The 19,394-nt window shown below is 35.8% G+C and overlaps 3 protein-coding genes across 3 annotated transcripts in view; 2 read left to right on the top strand and 1 right to left on the bottom strand.

The window, feature by feature from the left end:
• coa3a (cytochrome C oxidase assembly factor 3a) overlaps positions 1-638 on the bottom strand; it is a 3,846-nt gene extending 3,208 nt beyond the window's left edge. Inside the window, exon 1 of the mRNA XM_016246590.1 lies at positions 389-638. Within this exon, the coding sequence (XP_016102076.1) occupies positions 389-593 (205 nt within the window). The 5' untranslated portion in view covers positions 594-638. The remainder of the gene's footprint in view (positions 1-388) is intronic.
• Positions 639-1,140: 502 nt separating this feature from the next.
• On the top strand, positions 1,141-7,206 carry cntd1 (cyclin N-terminal domain containing 1). Its single transcript, XM_016246588.1, has 7 exons — positions 1,141-1,497; positions 2,853-2,928; positions 3,003-3,174; positions 3,254-3,416; positions 3,508-3,652; positions 6,650-6,746; positions 6,872-7,206. The coding sequence occupies exons 1-7, from the start codon at positions 1,323-1,325 to the stop codon at positions 6,971-6,973; spliced, it is 930 nt and encodes a 309-aa protein (XP_016102074.1). The 5' UTR covers positions 1,141-1,322; the 3' UTR covers positions 6,974-7,206.
• Positions 7,207-19,108: 11,902 nt separating this feature from the next.
• tanc2b (tetratricopeptide repeat, ankyrin repeat and coiled-coil containing 2b) overlaps positions 19,109-19,394 on the top strand; it is a 139,240-nt gene continuing 138,954 nt past the window's right edge. Inside the window, exon 1 of the mRNA XM_016246591.1 lies at positions 19,109-19,331. The gene's annotated coding sequence lies outside the window, so the exon portion shown is untranslated. The remainder of the gene's footprint in view (positions 19,332-19,394) is intronic.

Genomic DNA, 19,394 nt, shown 5'->3' on the forward strand with positions numbered 1-19,394 from the left:
TTTGAGACTTTAGTCTTTGCAACTTCAGGGATCTTATCTCTGCACAATCAGCTTGTTACACTCCAAAGAGAAAGGAAAACTTGAAATCGCATCATATGACCCCTTTAAGCTTCTAGTGTTTGTTTTGACCTGCTAACAGTACAAGTGTAAGCTATTAGTTAACAGCATCAGTAAACATATTGAAGAGTTTGACTTGCTCATCGTGACTTCAGCACGGGTCACGCTGGCTGATCATGTAACTTAATAATGCACCTTAACTTAACTAATATTGCTATCATTCATCACCACAGCCGTGCAGAACATCCTCACTAGCTCAGCAGGCTCTGTACTTTACTGTAACGCACTGTACTGCTGCCATAACCTTGTGTAACAGCGCTGTAAAGGATACAGATGCCGAGAACTACAGCGCCGATAGCGAGTCCTGTCGCAACGTTTCGTCCTCGGAGCTTGACTGCGTTCTTCTTCCACTGCGCCAGCTCCACTTGTCGGATGAACTGCAGCTGTTCTCTGGTCAGAATTTCCTTTGCAGGATCTATTCTCTTCGCAAACTGGGCTTCAGGTCTGGGCTCCCCTTGACTGCTCTTGTCCGCCATGTTTGAAGCGCTGTTTTCGTGACGTAACACGGTTATTTTGCAAATCAATGCTGCGTCGAGTTTGCGCAGTCCGTCTCTTTCTTTATTATTATTATTTTTTTTGCAAGATCTGCGCAGCCCGTCGCTTTACAAGTTGTTGAGGGGAATAATTTGATGCTAGTTTAAATGTAGCTTTATTAATTATTTAGTTTATTTTACATCAACTAATTTTAATTCATCTTTGACCAGCTGACTGTGAAGCGTGGTTGTTGAACTGGCAGCATATGTAGATACGGTCAGGTATAAATACAATACAATAAATTACTTCAGTTATTGTAGTGATGTTATATTTCTTGTATTCCTGCATATTGTAGTTGGGGTCTATGACCACAGCCCTAGAAGAAATGTATTCATTTAAAAAAAATAATAAAAGTGCCACTTTTAAACAACCAATACGTTGATGGTGTTATCACGTGGTTCCTGTTACTTTTCTCAACGCCTCTCAAAATTGGCCAATCACAGTCGTCGTTGTAGTGCTTAATTAAGAAATTTCGAAAAAATAATTTAATTGGAATTCCTCCCGAATATATTTGCATGTCTGTTATAAAGTCTTAAAAATTATACATCGGCATATATATATAAAAATAATAATAATAATAAAAAACCGTGCTGATCCTGAGGGGATTTGGCTTTCTGGAGCAAAACGAACATTTCCAGCTCGTTGTTGTGACGATTAATCTTTACTAACAAATGGCGGGAAGTACTATGTTTTCACTGCACACCAGAGAACCGATGAACCCGAGGTTTGGAGAGGTGTCTTTAGACATTTTAACCGATATTCTGTCCAACCTCAACAACAGAAACAAATCCAACTTGGAGAGCGTGTCAGATCTCTGTGGATGTCTGAAAGAAAGGAGGATAGTGGGTGAGTGTTGTTGGCTTTAAACTAAGTTAGCTTATAATGTTGGCTAGTGTGATATGTCAGGGGTTTGGTATCAGATGGCAGTACCACAGTAATGTGAAGCATACTGTAATATGTTAGTGAATGATTAAAATATTTATAAACAATGTTCTTAACATGACTTTGTGGTCCGCCGATATATCGCGAAGCCAAGGGCGGTATATCGCAGATGTATTCAAATAATCGGCCCGATAACTTTTCTTGTTTGACAGATTATTGTGGCAAGAGAGACTTTTATTTTGATGTAAATAATGATAGTAATATAAATAACAATGTTTAATTGTTTTAGCAAACATAACTATTATGATAGTTCCAAATCAACCAAATTTCAGAAACTTTTGATTTTGTCAATATTTTTTTAAGCCAAAATATTAAATGTCAGATGTATATTTATTGATTAATCCACTGTTTTGTCACCAGAGATTCGGCAACAAGCTACAGTTATAGTTTCAACATTATTTCTTCTTTAGATATTCCCCTTTAAATACAATAAGTATCAGCTGTATATAGATATACATATATATATATATATATATACACAAAGTGACCAACATTTGTTTTTCGACCACTGAAAATGGGTAATATTCAACAATCTTCACATGGAGCCGAAATCCCCATATCTCTGGGACTGAACTGTAAAGGGCCTTGAAAATGAAGATTCAAAAAGAAACGTTTACTAGGAATATAGCTAAGATAATCAAAAAGAATATTGAGATAAATTTAATACTACTTGAGTGACATGCACACAACGTTAGAAAAAGTATATTTATGGCGCTCGGAGAGGTATGTTCTGCGCTATTGTTCTGATAGACGGGAAACCAGATACATTTCTAGTTTCAACATTATTTGTTCTTCAGACCGTCCTCTTTAAAAGAAAAAAAAGTATCATCTGTATGCAAAGTGACCCACATTTGTTTTTTTTGGCCACTGAAAATGTGTACAATTCAGCAATTTCCTCCTGGAGCCAGATTGCGATTCCAATAATGCTGTGGGTTTGATTAGGTTTGGAGCTAAACTCTGCAGGACAGTGGCCCTTTAGGACCGAAGTCGCCCAGCCCGGATATAGAGCCTTAAAAATGAAGATGCCAAAAGGAACGTTTGTTAAGACCCAAAATTTTAAAGGGCATTAAGATATCTTTAAAACTTCTTGAGTTACAGGGATGCAAACTTTGGAGAAGAAACTTGAAAAGTGCTTTTTTTCCATTTTTGAATGGTCACCACTGGGATTTAATGCAACACCGATGGCTCAAGTCAACCGATTTTACTAATAGACCAACCAATTGTTCATGTATTATCACCCTTGTTTATTCTGTCCGCAGAGTGTGTGTTTCATCTCTGTGAGGAGCTGGGACTGAATCCTGCGGTTGGATACCAGGCAATCGAAATACTGGAGAGGTAGTTAAAGAATCTTGAAAGAGCATTATTCACTGTAAACCTGTTTAAAACAACTTCCCTTTGCCATGCTCTAGGTTTATGGCCAAATATATTGAACATCTAATCCGCAGCCAGAAAGGTCAAGTAGCATCATCTGAGGACACAGGAAAATTTGAGGAGCTCATCTTCCAAACACTCAAGAAGAAGTTCTTTCTCTCCATCCTCTCAAGCGTTCAGATAGCCAGCAAACTGGACCTGTACTCCAATGTATGTTTATTTCATAAATTAGAACGTAACGAACATTCCATGCGTTATTATGTGATCGGTTCTATTTGTGTTTGTCTAGGTTGTTAACAATGACATTGCCATGAGATTTCTGCAGGCAGTCGGTTACCCTTGCTCCAAAGAGCAGCTCTTGGTCTCTGAGATTCTCGTTTTAAAAACTCTCAACTTTAATTTAAATGTCCCCAATCCTTTAACATACGTGGAGACCCTTTTGGAAGTGCTGGGTAAGTAGTGTGTTTCTCCGGTATCAGCTATAAATTTAGATTGCACATAACTCAAATGGTCTTAATCACAGTGTTTTGTGCATTTACACAGGCCATAATGATGCAAGTGTCCCTGTTGCTCAACTACATCAGCTGTGTGTGCGTGTACTGCAGTTCATTTACCTGCAGAGGGAGACAATCTACAACTCATTGCTCAAATCTGCCACTGGATGCTCCAGTCCTTCCCATGAACAAAGGTACAGGGTTTTATTTTTAGGATTCCCCATATTTTCTGCTGTTCCCCCTAATGTTTTTAAAGGTGAATTATGTAATTGTGGTTCAGATGCTCTCTCCTTCCAGCTTAATGTGTAGAAAAAACTACAAATATGCCATTCCTGTGTCCTAGTGACCACTGAGTTGAATTAGTTTGAACAAAGTGGCTGTTTGGGTTCAAGAATATTGTGTTCATTGTCGCGGTAACTTGTGCTATATAGTTAACCTGGTCCGGAGCAGGTTTTATTCTGGTAAGAGATCACAAACCTAAACTGGACCAATCAGCTGTGAGCAAAGTGACATATTTCAGATGCAATGAAACCACTACCCCTGGATCTCTTGCTCAAATTAAACCACTTAAAAAAAATGTAGAGATTTAATTGTCCAGCTTTTGCTGCTAACACACACACACACACACACACACACATATATTAGGGGTGTAACGGTACACGTATTCATACTAGTGTTGTCACGGTACCAAAATTTCAGTATTCGGTACCAATACCAGTGAAAATCCACGGTTCTCGGTACCAAAGCAAAACGCAAAAACATGCTAATTAAAAAATGTGACTATACTTTCATTTAATCCAAACTGTGTACATATTTAATTTTAAAGGGCTTTTGAAAACCTTCTAGAGTTATTCAGCCAAGAATAACGACTAAGTTGGCTAAAAAAAAAACTAAAAAAAGCCCTGAACTGCTTTTCTGGCTGATATGACACAAACAATGTTAACCATTTGTACATTCTCTAATATGCATATTTTAGATTCACAATTCATTTAAAAGCCTCTGGTGTGTAAAAATAGTAAATATCATCATGTCCTCCTGTTTTTTTACCCTAATAAAAGTTATAGGAGCACTAAATAGTTAATAAAGAAACTTAATTCTAATGCTCATTATATTAGCGTTAGCCACGCTTATGCTAACGATTAACTGCTCTAATAACAGCGTTCATTTCAATCCGACATTCAAAATGACATCCATAATTTTCTGAAGACATTCGGTTTCCTTCAGAAATACAGAGATATAAAAAACACCCTCACCGGGTTTTGACTTGTTTCAATGAAGTCAAAGCCTTTTGGAAAATCTATTTGTGGCGGTCAGTTTTGATATTGTGTGAGGGCCGCCACAAATAAATCAATGTATGGGAAACACTGAGAAGATCTAAATATTAAAAATTAAAATGAAACTTACCTGCTTGAACTCTTTCATTTGATCTGGGTGTCTGTCTTTAAAGTGTTTTGTTAGTTTGGTGTGTTTCCTCATTTTGATGTCGCCACGTCTCAGTGCTTTTATGAAGAGAGCGCATCTGTGCACCTTTCGGATAGCGCATCAAGAACCGGGTTGACCGGGTACTATCACCGGTACTTAAAAAAACCTGGTACCGTAACATTAAAATTTTTTTAGTACCGAACCCGATTTGGTACCGAAGTACCGGGTCTTTTGACAACACTATTTTCGGTACGGGTCTTTCAGTTCAGTACGCATGTGTACTGAACAAATACAGCGTTGTTTTAACCACTGCACAGCGGAACTTAATTGAAAGCTTCCAGTTTTATATATTGTACTTTTGATAAGAAACAAAGTCTCATCTTTCAAATTATGTCCTTTTTTCAGGAAATTCAAACAATAAATGCCGTTTTGATGCGGCGCAAACCGATCGCTGTATAAGCGCCTCAGTTCAAACGGCAGCGCGATCGTCTCGTCCTCTTTACTACTAGTTTTAACATGAAATAAACATGAAAGAACATCTCATGCCTCATGTAATCGCTCAATCAGAAAGACGACAATAAAAAACAGCTTGGAAACAAAATGTCACAAAGCGTTTAATTTACTTTACCTGTTATGTGATGTCTTAATTATTTACTGTATGTTTAAATAAATCTGTTATGAAACTAGTTATGAGAGGCACTGTGTAAATGAATCTATTTCAACAACAAATATAATTTTTATAATTTAGAAGTTAATTTAAAAACTGCATTATGTGTAATTTACATGTTTGCATAATATTTTTTTTAAAAGTTGAGTGTTGCTTGTTATATTTAAAAATAAATAGTAATTAAATGGTAGTTTGGGCTCTGTTGTTAATTGTAACCTTAGGCTAAATGTAAAATGGCTAGTTTAGAGAATTTTAGTTATAACTGAATTTATTTAAAGAAAGAGTAATTTGTTCAGTAAACCACTGTTTACTGAGAATCACTCAGAATTAGTTTAACTAGCTTTGTGTAACAGGCCACTGAAAAATGCAAACGCTGGCACTTTAAAATATTTCTCAGGTCTAACTTTTGGTTCAACCAATAATATGAGTTTCAGGTGAGCGACCGCCTAGCAACATGATAAATTACCTCCACATAGCATTACCCACAACTCTCGACCATCAGCGGTGTGTATTGTGCTCACATTATGTAAATCTAGTTAATAAATTTGCTGTTTGGTGGTGTGTGAATTACACAATTTATCTTCAACAAGGCCATAACTCATTCCGAGGTAGTTTGGGCTTTGTTGTTAATTGTAACCTTAGGCTAAATGTAAAATGGCTAGTTTAGAGAATTTTAGTTATAACTGAATTTATTTAAAGAGAGTAATTTGTTCAGTAAACCACTGTTTACTGAGAATCACTCAGAATTAGTTTAACTAGCTTTGTGTAACAGGCCACTGAAAAATGCAAACGCTGGCACTTTAAAATATTTCTCAGGTCTAACTTTTGGTTCAACCAATAATATGAGTTTCAGGTGAGCGACCGCCTAGCAACATGATAAATTACCTCCACATAGCATTACCCACAACTCTCGACCATCAGCGGTGTGTATTGTGCTCACATTATGTAAATCTAGTTAATAAATTTGCTGTTTGGTGGTGTGTGAATTACACAATTTATCTTCAACAAGGCCATAACTCATTCCGAGGTAAACGTCACACTGTTTTATGGTTAAATCTGCCATAGCCATAGGAATAGGAAATATATTTTGTGTTTGTAACAGAGCCAAGTTTGTGTCGGTGACCGAGGACTTCATGCTTCTGGGAGTGGGAGTCATTGCTGTGGCCGCCTTCATTCATCATATCTCAACATGGGAAAAGGTACAGCTCCTGAATCTAGATCATGACTCTGTCAGTCACCATGAAGTGTATTTAAATATTTATTACTTGCTTCAAACGTGCCAGTCTCAAAGGATTCTAGTGAGTTTGGTTCGTGTGTACTGCAGGTAGTGGAGGAGCTGACAGGAATAACAGGGATTTCAGGCCAGAGTATCATGGACTTTGCGTATGTCACCCTGATCCACATCACCAAGACCAAATCCGTCTGATGCTTTTATGTGTTGAAGTCAGAAATATGACATGTGAAGAACAGATTACAGCTAGAGTACAGATATAAGACATATATAAGGTGATAACACTGTAAATATAAGGTCCATATAAGATTTCGCTCTAAATTCTCTTGTAAACGTACAATGTAACGATAAAACATGAAAATGAAAGAGGAACTTGCCATTCACATTTCATTATGCAATGATTTCTTCCCATCGCACTTCTTCACAATGAGCACACAATCTTAAACAGATAAAGTAATTCAATAATATTTTCTACTGTATCTAGTAAAATAAGTCAATTACATAAAGTAGATTGTCCTCATTAGAATCCAAAAAAATAAGTTGGTTAAGTTAGTTTGACAAGTTGTGTCCCAAATGATGACACTCTTCACTTAATCTATGCACTGTGTACTCAACCATCTAGTATATGAATTATATATATGGTAATTAAAGCTGTGACTGTTGAGTGCATGAAGTGGCCAACATTCCACACTTCTTTTTTTCAGTTAATTAAGTGCATCATCCAGGCTTTTTAGGTGCAACGGCATAGAAGAATGCGTAAGTGTGCTAATTGGGAAGTACAAACAGTCCTAATTAGCATAGAGGTCAGCTGGCCCCTGCTGTCAGTCTTTACTCTTTTATAAGACCTCAGGGCAAGACTGAAATAAGATGGTGATTGTTGTTATACAAGCTTTAACTTGGTATTGTTTCATTTGACCATACTAAGCCTCGATCTGGCAGATTCTCAGGCAGCACTGCATGTCTTCCTAATGGAGAAGGAAATCCCATAATACATTTCAACAAGATCAGTGGAAAAATGAAAACATAGTTGGTGGAAGAAGCAAGTGAAATGCTGATATTATTTGCAAAAAGTAGTTAAAGTAGTGATGAAATGTAATAGCAACGCTTCTTTTCTTCCGTATTGTGACGTACATTCAAGTGTAACGGATTATTGAACAAGAAAAAATGTAGGGCGGAGACTTGGTTCTATCCATCGATTGTTGATTGGATGTTGAGATGTGGGCGTGGTGCACATGAGCTTGCAGGGGTGGAATTAAGCGGACTAAATGATCAGCATGCGTCACCAGAGAGAAGTCTGGAGTTTCACTGCAAGCATAAGTAGCAACGCTTCTTTTCTTCCGTATTGTGACGTACATTCAAGTGTAACATCCATCGATTGTTGATTGGATGTTGAGATGTGGGCGTGGTGCACATGAGCTTGCAGGGGTGGAATTAAGCGGACTAAATGATCAGCATGCGTCACCAGAGAGAAGTCTGGAGTTTCACTGCAAGATCCAGTTATGACATTTAAACATTACAAATACTTAAAACAATGAAACATTTATTGTTCACAGTAAAATCTGTAACAGCATGTTAAAAATAGGGTTAATTCTCATTTCATGTAAACTTTATAATTAAAAACAGACTGGTAAGATTTGAGTTGGACTCGGGTGTTTTTAAAAGGATAAATTATTGCTTCGGTCTGAAATTGGACTTTTAAAGTGCATGCAAATGCACATAATGTTAGCTCATCCAATAATGTGACTTTGGGGTGATTAGTGGCAAAGGGGAGTGTGCTTGAAACTTGTCTGAAAACAGTCATTATTTTTGCATTTGTGTTTGATGTCTCTGCACTTCATCTTAAAATATGACCTACAGAGACAACAGTGGCAATTATCTTACTGGAGCAAGTTTTAGAGTAACCATGTCTATTTAAAAATGTGTCCTTTTATTTGGCTTTCTTTGGTTCTGGAGAGACACCTCTTGACTCTTGTGTTACTTATCAAGCAAATAAGGGAAGATGGAGAGTCTCTGCCCAAAAATGTGTCTTGTCTGATGGCCCACAGCTTTAAGTATGTGAACTAAAACTTTGTATGTTTTCTAAAATGTAGTATAAAGTATAAACACAGTATAGGTGCATTATATGGCCAGTGATCATAACAGTACAAGTGGCATCATAAGGTAGAAATCTGCAAAAATATCATGAGGCATAATAATAAACATTGTAAATGTGCAGGTTATTGTACGGTGAAGTGTGTATATATATATATATATATATTGAGGAAACCTTTAATGCTGAAATGGGGAGTGGACATGTTTGTAGCGCCGACAGAGGAGGTATTTATTTATTTATATTTCATGTATTTTTTTAAAAATTTTTATGTTTTTTTATGTTTTTTTTTTTAACGTTAAACCTTAATAGAGGCTACATGATATTATAAGGAGGAAGATGTAGGGATATGTAAGATATATAATAATATTAAAATAAAATTACAAATAAACTTTAAAAAAAGAAGTAATTTTAAAACACCATTACAAAACAAATGAACACCATTACAATCCTATATAGCACTATCAAAACATGGTTCTTTATAGGGTTCTATTAAGGATTCTTTTTAGCACCAAAAAGGGTTCTGCTATTGTTACAAGACGAAGAACCCCAATTTTTTACTGTTTAGAACCATTTTTCTTAAAGAGTGTATTTTACTTAATATATATATATAACAACACAAAGGTATGTTCTTCTATATAAGAACATAACTTTGTGTTATTATTTTCTTATTCTGTTATTACTCTTTTTTTGGGCTAGTAAGGATGGAAATGGAGCAAGCCCCAAAAAAATGATGAGCCAACCTGGGCTGGATGTGACGGGGAACATGGCCACTATATGCCAGTTGTCTTCATATTTGTGCCCTGAAACCAAAGCAAAAATCAGGTTTATTATTTAGCCATATTTTGACTTAGAAACTTCCTGGAGTGTCTTCCTACTGTTACAACTAATCATTAATATGTATGAGGATTGAGTATATAACCAACAAAAGGCTTTCAGAATCTTCATAATTTATATTAATCTCTTAAAATATTTTTACTTCAGTACCTTAAACCATTCATGGTGCAGAATCTTGCCCAAGTCGAGTCTCTTTTTTGGATCATGCTGCAGGCAAGAGCAGATCAGTTGGCAGCACTCTGTGCAGAAAGACAGGAGAGACAACTGATTATTACCTGTAACTTCATACCTTCATCATTTTACTGTAAACTTTACAACATGACCAGAGGTTAAAAATCTGAAAAACAATCCTGCATTATTTACACTTTTCTGTTGCCCGTCTTCTTTCTTTGTTCTCTTGTGTATGATTTAGAACTACAATCTGCTTCCTTCGTTGTCATGAAAATCTCACCTTGTGACAAGCCAGCTATGAACCAACGGTTCAGATCGATCATAATCTTGTCGTGTCTGTCTGGAAATGTCCCGCATACTAGCGAGAACAAGAGCACTCCCAATGAATATACTGTCGCTGGCTCCCCGTGGTACTTGCCCTGTGATAGATATTCGGGTGGACAGTACATTCGTGTGCCTGTAAGAAAGAGATTTTGTTATGTGCATTGCATTACTAGTACTGCATTTTGTCTAGGTGTCCGTTAGCGTGATACTTGAGTGATTCCTGTTCTATGGCTTCAATACTTACCCATGAATGTAGTGTAGGCCGCGCTTTGAAGGAGGTCGCCGCACCCAAAGTCAATTAGTTTGACTTCTAGGGTGTCCTTGTTGATCAACAGGTTTTGCTGTTTGATGTCCCGGTGCAGCACTCCACGCTGGCAGCTCATATAAGCGGCTTGAGTTGCCTGCCGCATGATAACTTGAGCCAACTCCTCGTCGATTCTGCCTCCGTGGCGCTGCGCAAAATCAAGCAAGTCCTCACAGGGAACGGGCCTCTCCAGAACCATGATGTAGTATTCACCCAGATCCTTCCAGTCCAGCAGCTGGATTATCTGGGGAACTCTGGGGCCCTCATTCGCGAGGATTAAAAGAGCGACCTCCAATGGAAGATGTTCAGGCTAAAGGAAGAACAGTTTTTATGATCGTTAGGATTCCCAAATACTGAATACAGCGACGAAATATAGAAAGCGCAGTCTACTTACAAAGTTGATGTATTTCATATCCTCTGATTTCTTGACGAACTTCACTGCCACCTGATCAACAAAAGAAAGAAGAATTTGATTTGTGTGAGAAATATTTTCAATTAACGTGTAGAGGTCATATCATTGCAATCATTAATACAGACATGTAAAGTTTGTAAATATAAATTCCATGCATGAATAAAAAAACCATGTAGAGTATATTTGGTTCATCTGACAGTTTAAAAAGGTCAATTGCTCTAAACACTGGACATAACACACCAGAAGGACTTGCAATAAATGCAAAGGGATGAAGATAAGAAATTACTAGCTAAGTAAAATAAATAAAAAAGATACCTCAAGGTCTCCAAGTCCTCCTTGACCCAACATATTGCCGACTTCATAGTTGGAAAAGATGTCTATAAAAGATAAATAAGAGTATTTGACATTAAAAGTCAAGCAGTGACATGTCCTACAGAGCGGCGTAGTCCATCTAAAACTATTTAAAAAATTTTACATCTTATATTACACATGCAATTTTATTAGCTCAAACGAATTGAAATTAATTTGAATTTTTTTAATTAGAAGTAAAACAAACTTGCTTTATATTATTTTTTTAAAATTAATTTTTACATAACTTAAAATTCATAATTATCAACTACCCATTAAGTGCATATAAAAACATATTGAGTATAAACTTTCAAAGTGCACATTAATGACTGCTTCATACCTGAGCAAGGATCAAACAAGGCCCTGGTAAGTTCTTCATACCTCACTTAATACATCTGAGATGATTCGAAAGATGCCAGATCTTCTAAGCGTGATAAATGGAGCGTAGCATTAGTTTTGGCATGTCACATTAGTCAAGCTCGCATCAGCTGACACTCAGCTGATCCACGTCTACCTATAGGAATACGACGCCAATCATAATTCCCTTTATAAGGTCCTTTCAGTCATTATTCAGCAGCTATGTCTTTGCTCAGGAGCTAATCACCCACCTCCATCCCCAGCTCCTCCTCTCGTCCAGTCAGGACTTGGCATTGGATATTTCTTCTTGAGTCAGACCACTGAATTATGTTGATATATAAAATAATCACTTAGAACATTGATGATATCTGCTACATTAATCATTAATGTTGGTTCTGTTCAGTTTACCCTAGGGGGGTTATTTATGGTCTCCCTGCTCCTATCCATGCTAGGCTGCAGGGAGTGTTGCCCAGAACAGAACCATACCCCCAACCTAAAATGTATGCTAATTGTAAGTTATCTTTGACGATAGTGGTCCTGACAGAACTGATCTCTTGCTAATTTGGTTCTTCAAACGAATCTGCAGATCTGATTAAAATATCTGGATTAAGTTGTTTAAGATTACTGTGCGTTCTCGTGTTCCCCGTAAAGGGCAGATGTATCGATACTCGAAACCACGATCAGCAATGGCATCATATAATTAAAAAAGACACAGCTGACGAAAAACTTGACAAATTTCTGGACATTTATAAGTAAACAGCCAAGTGAACAAAACTGCATAAATGTTATAATAGATCAATTAAATGTGCACTGTTTTACATGATTCCCAATTATTTATATTCACGATTTCTAGTATTTGTACAGGCTTTACAATTTTATTTTGATGTTGTAATTAGCAATCCATGTAATTTTATATTTGAAGCAGATTTGTTATGTGACGGCATTAATGAAAGTTTCTTAAGGGTCAAGATCAAGTTACCTGCATCTCCTGCGCTCCATTCCCATAATAGCTGTCAGCACTCAAATTAATGCACGACTCAGATTAACTGTATAGCATGTGTGTAAGACTCTAATACAATTATAAAGTAATTATTTTATCACAAATAAATCTTTCAATGAGTAAAACTGGCTGTGTCTATTGTATTATTGATTACACAACATTATAATATTATTTTCAAATTAATCTTTAAATTATTATTATTTTAAGTGATTGTCCCCGGATTGGGACTCTTGTAATAAACTCTTGTAATTGCGGCACACTGTATTTTTATACAAGCACATTTCAATATGTTTGCATGTCTGATGAGTGTTTTATAATGGATACTCGCTGAAGAAGTGCGTTCTGGAGGAGTTTCCACACATTCAGAGTGTTTTTACTTTTCATTTGTATTTTGCGGTGTTTAGTAATTCTGAATGGATCTGTATAATATACTGCAGGAATGTCAAAAACAGAGTTTAGCTCCAATTCTAATGAAACACACCTGAATCATCAATCTAATCTAGTTAAGGTCTTCATTATTACTTGAAAACTGTAATAGGAGTGTTGAAGCGAAACTCTCAGGACAGTTTGACATCTGTCAGGTCAGTTTTTCCTTCAGTTACCTTTTTTCTTGGAACTTTCACTGTTTAGCATTTGCTGAAATTATTGGATGTGTTTCAGCCCCATCAGCCGCTGCTGCTCAACATAAGGCTTTTAGTCAATTTATTTGAGCTCTTTCCAATCTGATTTAATTCCATTTCACAAGGTCTCGGTCTGATTTGATTCAGATCCATTTGAGTATATTTCAGATATAATTTCCCTTTTACTTATAAAAGAAACTCATATTTTTAAAAATTTTTTCATGAAAATAACTGGCTCACAAGAGTTGTTTTAGGGAATCACACTGTAAATAAATTCCTAAAAGTTTACTTTAATTTTTAATTTTATTTATATATTTATTTATTTGTGTGTGTGTGTGTAATGTAAAATTTTGATAGTTCAATCAATCTTTTGTTGAAAAATATGAGTGTAAACTTTTGCAGTTGTCGTCTGAGACACACTACTCTACAGGGTCAACAACTTTTGCTTTAAGTAAAGAAAGAGTAGCTATGGGCACTGAATCTTCTCTCATGTACTCTACCAGATTATTGGCCAATCAATACAATTAGTTACGGTGTTTCGAACAGCTTGTTGTGTCTGCTGCGATCCTGTATGATGGGATGGAAGCACATGCCAGAGCTCCATCACTTCCATGAGGTCACCATAGCAACCGGAGCCTTTTACCAGTCATTTGGGAATTCCACTGTTGCACGGCTCACTTGCCAAATAAGTAAATCAGCCTTTCGGCGGCTCACACTTTCACGTCTCTTTAGCAACCAGTTGCTATGCAGCTACTGTTGCCATGCCTGTGCGGAGGGATTTATGGGAACTGTGCAAGTATTTCTGTGATCGTCCTCCACCCCCAAACTCTCTCTGAAATGGTTTGATCATCAGGGAGAATTGCTCTTGATCACATAATTCGTAACGCACAACTCGATTGACACTTACATTCAATCTGAGGAGCTTGTGTGTTTTTATAGAAGCATCAATAAGAGTGGAATTGTGTGGGTTTCCTCCCACTGACAGTCAGCAGTCTTCATGATAGGCTGATTTCCTACCGCTGTTCACATCTATGGGCCGGTGTCAAAGTCACTTCCAGCCATTATACAGACTCTCTGAGTCCTTGGGAGAAGGAATAAGTCAAAATAATGAGAGATCTGCAGAGCACAGCATTATATAATGAGATGAGTGTGACGTGACAGAACAACAGTGATGCTTTGTGTCTTTGTAACTGAAAGATGGAAGTCAGATATTGGCTTTGAAGGATCTTTTCTTGTGCAAGATGTCGGTTTTGTTAATCTTCTATTAGTTAATCCAGAATACAAACAATTCTTGTTTATTTAAAAAAAATAAGAATTATTTAATAAAGTATTTTATTTAAGTATTTTTAAAATAAATTATTTAATACAATTAAAATGATTTATTAATTATTTATTTTACTTTTATATATATATATATATATGCGTGTGTGTGTTTTTCTAAGACGCACAACATTATAGAATCAAACACTTTTGCTTACAGGAAAGAAAAAGTAGCTTTTGTGATACTTGTGTTGGTTTTAAAGAATAATCTTTTGTGCAAGATGTCTGTTCAAGTTTATTTGTATAGCGCTTTTCACGATACAAAAGCAACTTTACAGCAAATTATGTTTCTACAATATTTAGTGGTAGTTTATCAGTGGTGACTGTCAGTTAATGTACATATGGCAGAAATGTACGGAAAAATTTATTAAAGACGTAATCAAACAGACGATGAACACTAACAGCAATTATTATATATTTGACCCAAAGTTATGTTGAAACAACACCGCATTTTTTTTAGTGTTATAGTTTGTATTTTCAGTTTTCACTTCAGTTAAAGTTTTAGTAATTCAGTAAAAATGTTGTAGTTCAGTTTAAAAATTTTTTTTGTCTTTTAATATTTCTGAATTGTTATTATTATTTGTATTTATTAGTTTTAGTACTTGAAGCTAAACTAAACAAAAATAATGTTGTTTTTAAAAATATATATAGTTTAGGGTTAAATGTAGCTATAAGTCAATCATTTCACTACGATTAATTTCTCTGTGATTTTATAAAAGATACGTGCATAATAATAATAATTAGCAATAATTAGCAAACATTTTAGATTTAAGTTCCCAAAAAGTAGGTGAACTAACCTGCCTGTTCACAACACAATGACTAAAACTTATGCAAATGTTACAATATGGACTAACCCAACTTTTGGATTAAAAAATTAATTAAAATGTTTTGTCCATATTTGACCCAAAGTTATGTTGAAACAACACAGCATTTTTTTTAGTGTTATAGTTTGTATTTTCAGTTTTCACTTCAGTTAAAGTTTTAGTAATTCAGTAAAATATTTCTGAATTGTTATTATTATTTGTATTTATTAGTTTTAGTACTTGAAGCTAAACTAAACAAAAATAAATAATGTTGTTTTTAAAAAAATATATAGTTTAGGGTTAAATGTAGCTATAAGTGAATCATTTCACTACGATTAATTTCTCTGTGATTTTATAAAAGATACGTGCATAATAATAATAATTAGCAATAATTAGCAAACATTTTAGATTTAAGTTCCCAAAAAGTAGGTGAACTAACCTGCCTGTTCACAACACAATGACTAAAACTTATGCAAATGTTACAAGTTATTTGGACTTTTGTGTTTTAAATTTTTTTTCATTTGCATTATGCTTGGAATTATAGCGCCATTTTAATAAACACTTGATGTGACAATAGGTTCTGTGCAGAGTAGATTCTTTGTTAGGGTCTAGTATCTTCCTCTGGAGATAAAAAAATATATGTTTTAGAAAAGTGCAGAAAAGGCTAGATGACAATTACTGTCTGAATATGAAGGCTGTGTTGTTCATTTCTCCTCCTGAATACCTCATAGTGATAAAGCATTTTTTCCTGATCTTAGAATGGTTTGCTGTTCTTATAAAGACAGGGATTTTAAGGGTTTTAAACTTTATTCAGAAATTCTTTGTAATAATTTTCATAAATATCTTACTTTTTTGTATTTTTACATTAATTAGATTTTTTTTATTAGTCAGATCATAAGTTAATATGCATTTAAATAATAACCTCAAAATGTTTTTATAAGAGAATATGTGAATATCTTTGCATCTCGTTTTATTCTTTTTCTTAGCCTTCAAGCAAACATTTTGTTAGGGTTACATTTATAAAACAAGAAATTGTTTAGATCCAAATTCTCAAAATTCCTCCTGTGGAATTCGTTTTGAAAACTGCCATTGCATTACCATGGAAACGGTACTTTAAATCTTTTTATTAGGCTCCTCCCCCTAGTGGAGGGTGTCAAGTTTCATATTACAAAATTTACTATAATTTTTTACTATCAAAACTTTTTCTAATCTTGACAAAACACATTGTTGGAAAGTCTCAAGTTGGCTGTTTTATGATAATCAATTTTGTAATAATTTTGACAGAATTTTATAAATTCGCCTTAACCTCAATTTACACAGGAACCTCAATTTTTGTGATATCAACTTCAAATTTGGAACATAGGCCTCCTGTAGCGAGTATTTTGTAAGAAAAATATTAATATTTCAAACGTAATAAACACTCTTCTTTCACTTCATCTAACTGTGGTACGTGGAAGCCGTTCCGGCGGATGACGTATGACGTCGGCGTTGCGTGATTAGTGACGAATGCGGAGAGAGAACAAAACAAAACGCCGGTCACGAATTAGAAGTACAAACCGAGGATTTGCAAAGAAAAATGTTGGAGGATTTCGATATAAACCAAGAGGAGACTGGTTTTCCTTTGCTAAAGTAAGGAAACTTTGTTTCCTTTGCTCCTATAAACAAACTCGCGAGACTAGCATATCTCAGAGGCGCGCGCTGCACATACGTGCTGCGTCATCCGCCGGAACGGCTTCCCCGTATGACAGATAACTGAAGTGAGCGAAAAGTGTTTATTACGTTTGAAATATGGATATTTCTCTTACAAAAATGGATTCGCTACAGGAGGCCTTTATTCACCCCCTGGAGCCGTGTGTTAACCCTTTAAGAGTCAGAATATTTTGGGGGTCACTAAATATATTCTTGAACCCCTATAGCTTTTCTTGTTATTTCTTGAAATGCTATTATTACATTAGTCATTTGTTAATTATGTTAGAGAATCTGTCCGTGTTCAGTAGCCTGTCTGATAGCATTATTCTAAACATGCAGAGACTCATGGTCAGTGACAAACAGCTGATCACCTTATTTGCTCCCAGAAATGTGAGGATTTCATTTAGAATCCCTAGACAACATGGGTGAAAATTAAACTAGTAGTTAATGAGAGAGGTGTAATGATTTGGGCCACAAGGGGAACTGAAAGAACAGATGGACGGAATGAATAATGCATTTCATAATCTTCACTAAGTCGTGAATGTATTTTCTGTGGCAGCAGATGTCATTTAGACTTCTGTCCTCCTGGACTCTGAAGGAATCTGAAGTAGCAGGAATAGAGAGGTTAGAGTGAAGGCGAACTCAGACAGTGACAGAGTTATTAATGCATACTGTGAATGACAGAATTCAGAAAAATGTATGAGGGTCAGCAGTGTGAATGTTGAATAGTTTATACAAAATATGACTTGAGTACTGCTTTTCTGTGATGAACGATTTCAGTTTCTGATTTAAAAGTCAAGCTTAAAGCCAAAAAATGTCTAGGTTGAGAAACTGTTGAGTAAATGTTGGCAGAAATAGTTTTTAGCATAATCTTTTACTGTTATTTTTAAAGGATAGTCAGTGAAGCAATTATAAAATGTTATTATTTGGAAATAGTTTTGTCCACCAAACCAAAGTCAGTATGCTGTAACCATAAGTTATTTTGTGTCATATGACAGTTTTGTGTGTGTGTGTGTTTTTGTCACAGGTTCAGAAAGTTGGCATTTGAACTTTGCTGAAACTACACTACATTTTACATAAGAACATTTAGCTAATGTTCTCATTAAATTAACATTATTTCAGAATGCTCTTGTTCAAAATATCCTTTTTTCTTGGCTATGTGAATGTTAAGGAAACTATCCATTTTATAAATTTTCAAGCATTATGGGATTGTACTTATAAATGTTCTCTGAATATTTGAAACAAGTAACTATTAAAGAGTAGCATTTAAAAAATGTAAAAATAGTAACATTAAAAAAAAATTTAGACAAACATCCAACTAAAAAACTCTATTTTCTCACAGAAATTAATAGTGTATTCAGCAATTCAATTGATCAATATAATGTTCCATAGATTCATATTTTAAATAAATATGCACAGCATCCTGAAAAAAATGTATCAGATTTTCCATATGAATATGAAGCAGTAAAGTTTTACTGCTTTCAACAGAGCAGCAAATCAGTATACTAGAATGATTTCTGAAGATCATGTGACACTGGAGACTGCAGTAATGATGCTGAAAATACAGCTTTGCATCAAAGGAATAAATGACATTTTAACACATTAAAACAGAATACAGCAGTTTTCATTTGCAGTAATATTTCACAATATTAATTTTTTTACTGTATAGTCTTTATTGATACTTTTTGGCTATTTTACTTGATGGCTGACATGAACAATGTTGTTACCCATGACCAAATCATGTATAGCTGTAGATGAGATAACAGATGGCAGATACTGAACAGACAGTGATGTGAGTTGACTGGGTGAGTTTAACAGTATAGACTAACGCTCAGTAAGTGCCTCTGGAATGATCTTTTGATTGCAGTTGACCTTGCGCCACTTCTTGCATGATAACGAGTCTCTCGGACGGTAGGTCCCTCCCATGGTTATGAATAATACATGACATACAGTTGGTCAAGGCAGAGGTCTGTCAGTCTGTGCAGTGCTGCATGCTACAGTCACGCTGGCGATGATCCGGTCGCCTCGCGCTCACACTGCAGTGGCGCATCGCTGTCCTCTGTGCACTGCTACTGACTAACAGTGGCGGTATTGATATGTAGAGCGGAGAAACCGGCCAGCGTTCAGCCCAAGTATCTGCGGAAGGGAAAGGAAGCCGTATTTTGTTGCTGGTGGAGGGCTGTCATGAGAAAAAGCACGCGAAGGAAACACATCACTCAGGTTACACCGGTGCCGACGCGAGCGGAAGAAGGTGGGACGGAGAGTAAAAGATACGCAAGGTACGTGTTTGTCTCTCTCTCTCTCTCTCTCTCTCTCTCTCTCTCTCTCTCTCTCTCTCTCTC

This window comes from Sinocyclocheilus grahami, unplaced genomic scaffold, assembly GCF_001515645.1.
Source record: "Sinocyclocheilus grahami isolate Dianchi unplaced genomic scaffold, SAMN03320097.WGS_v1.1 scaffold802.1, whole genome shotgun sequence".
NCBI lineage: Eukaryota > Metazoa > Chordata > Actinopteri > Cypriniformes > Cyprinidae > Sinocyclocheilus > Sinocyclocheilus grahami.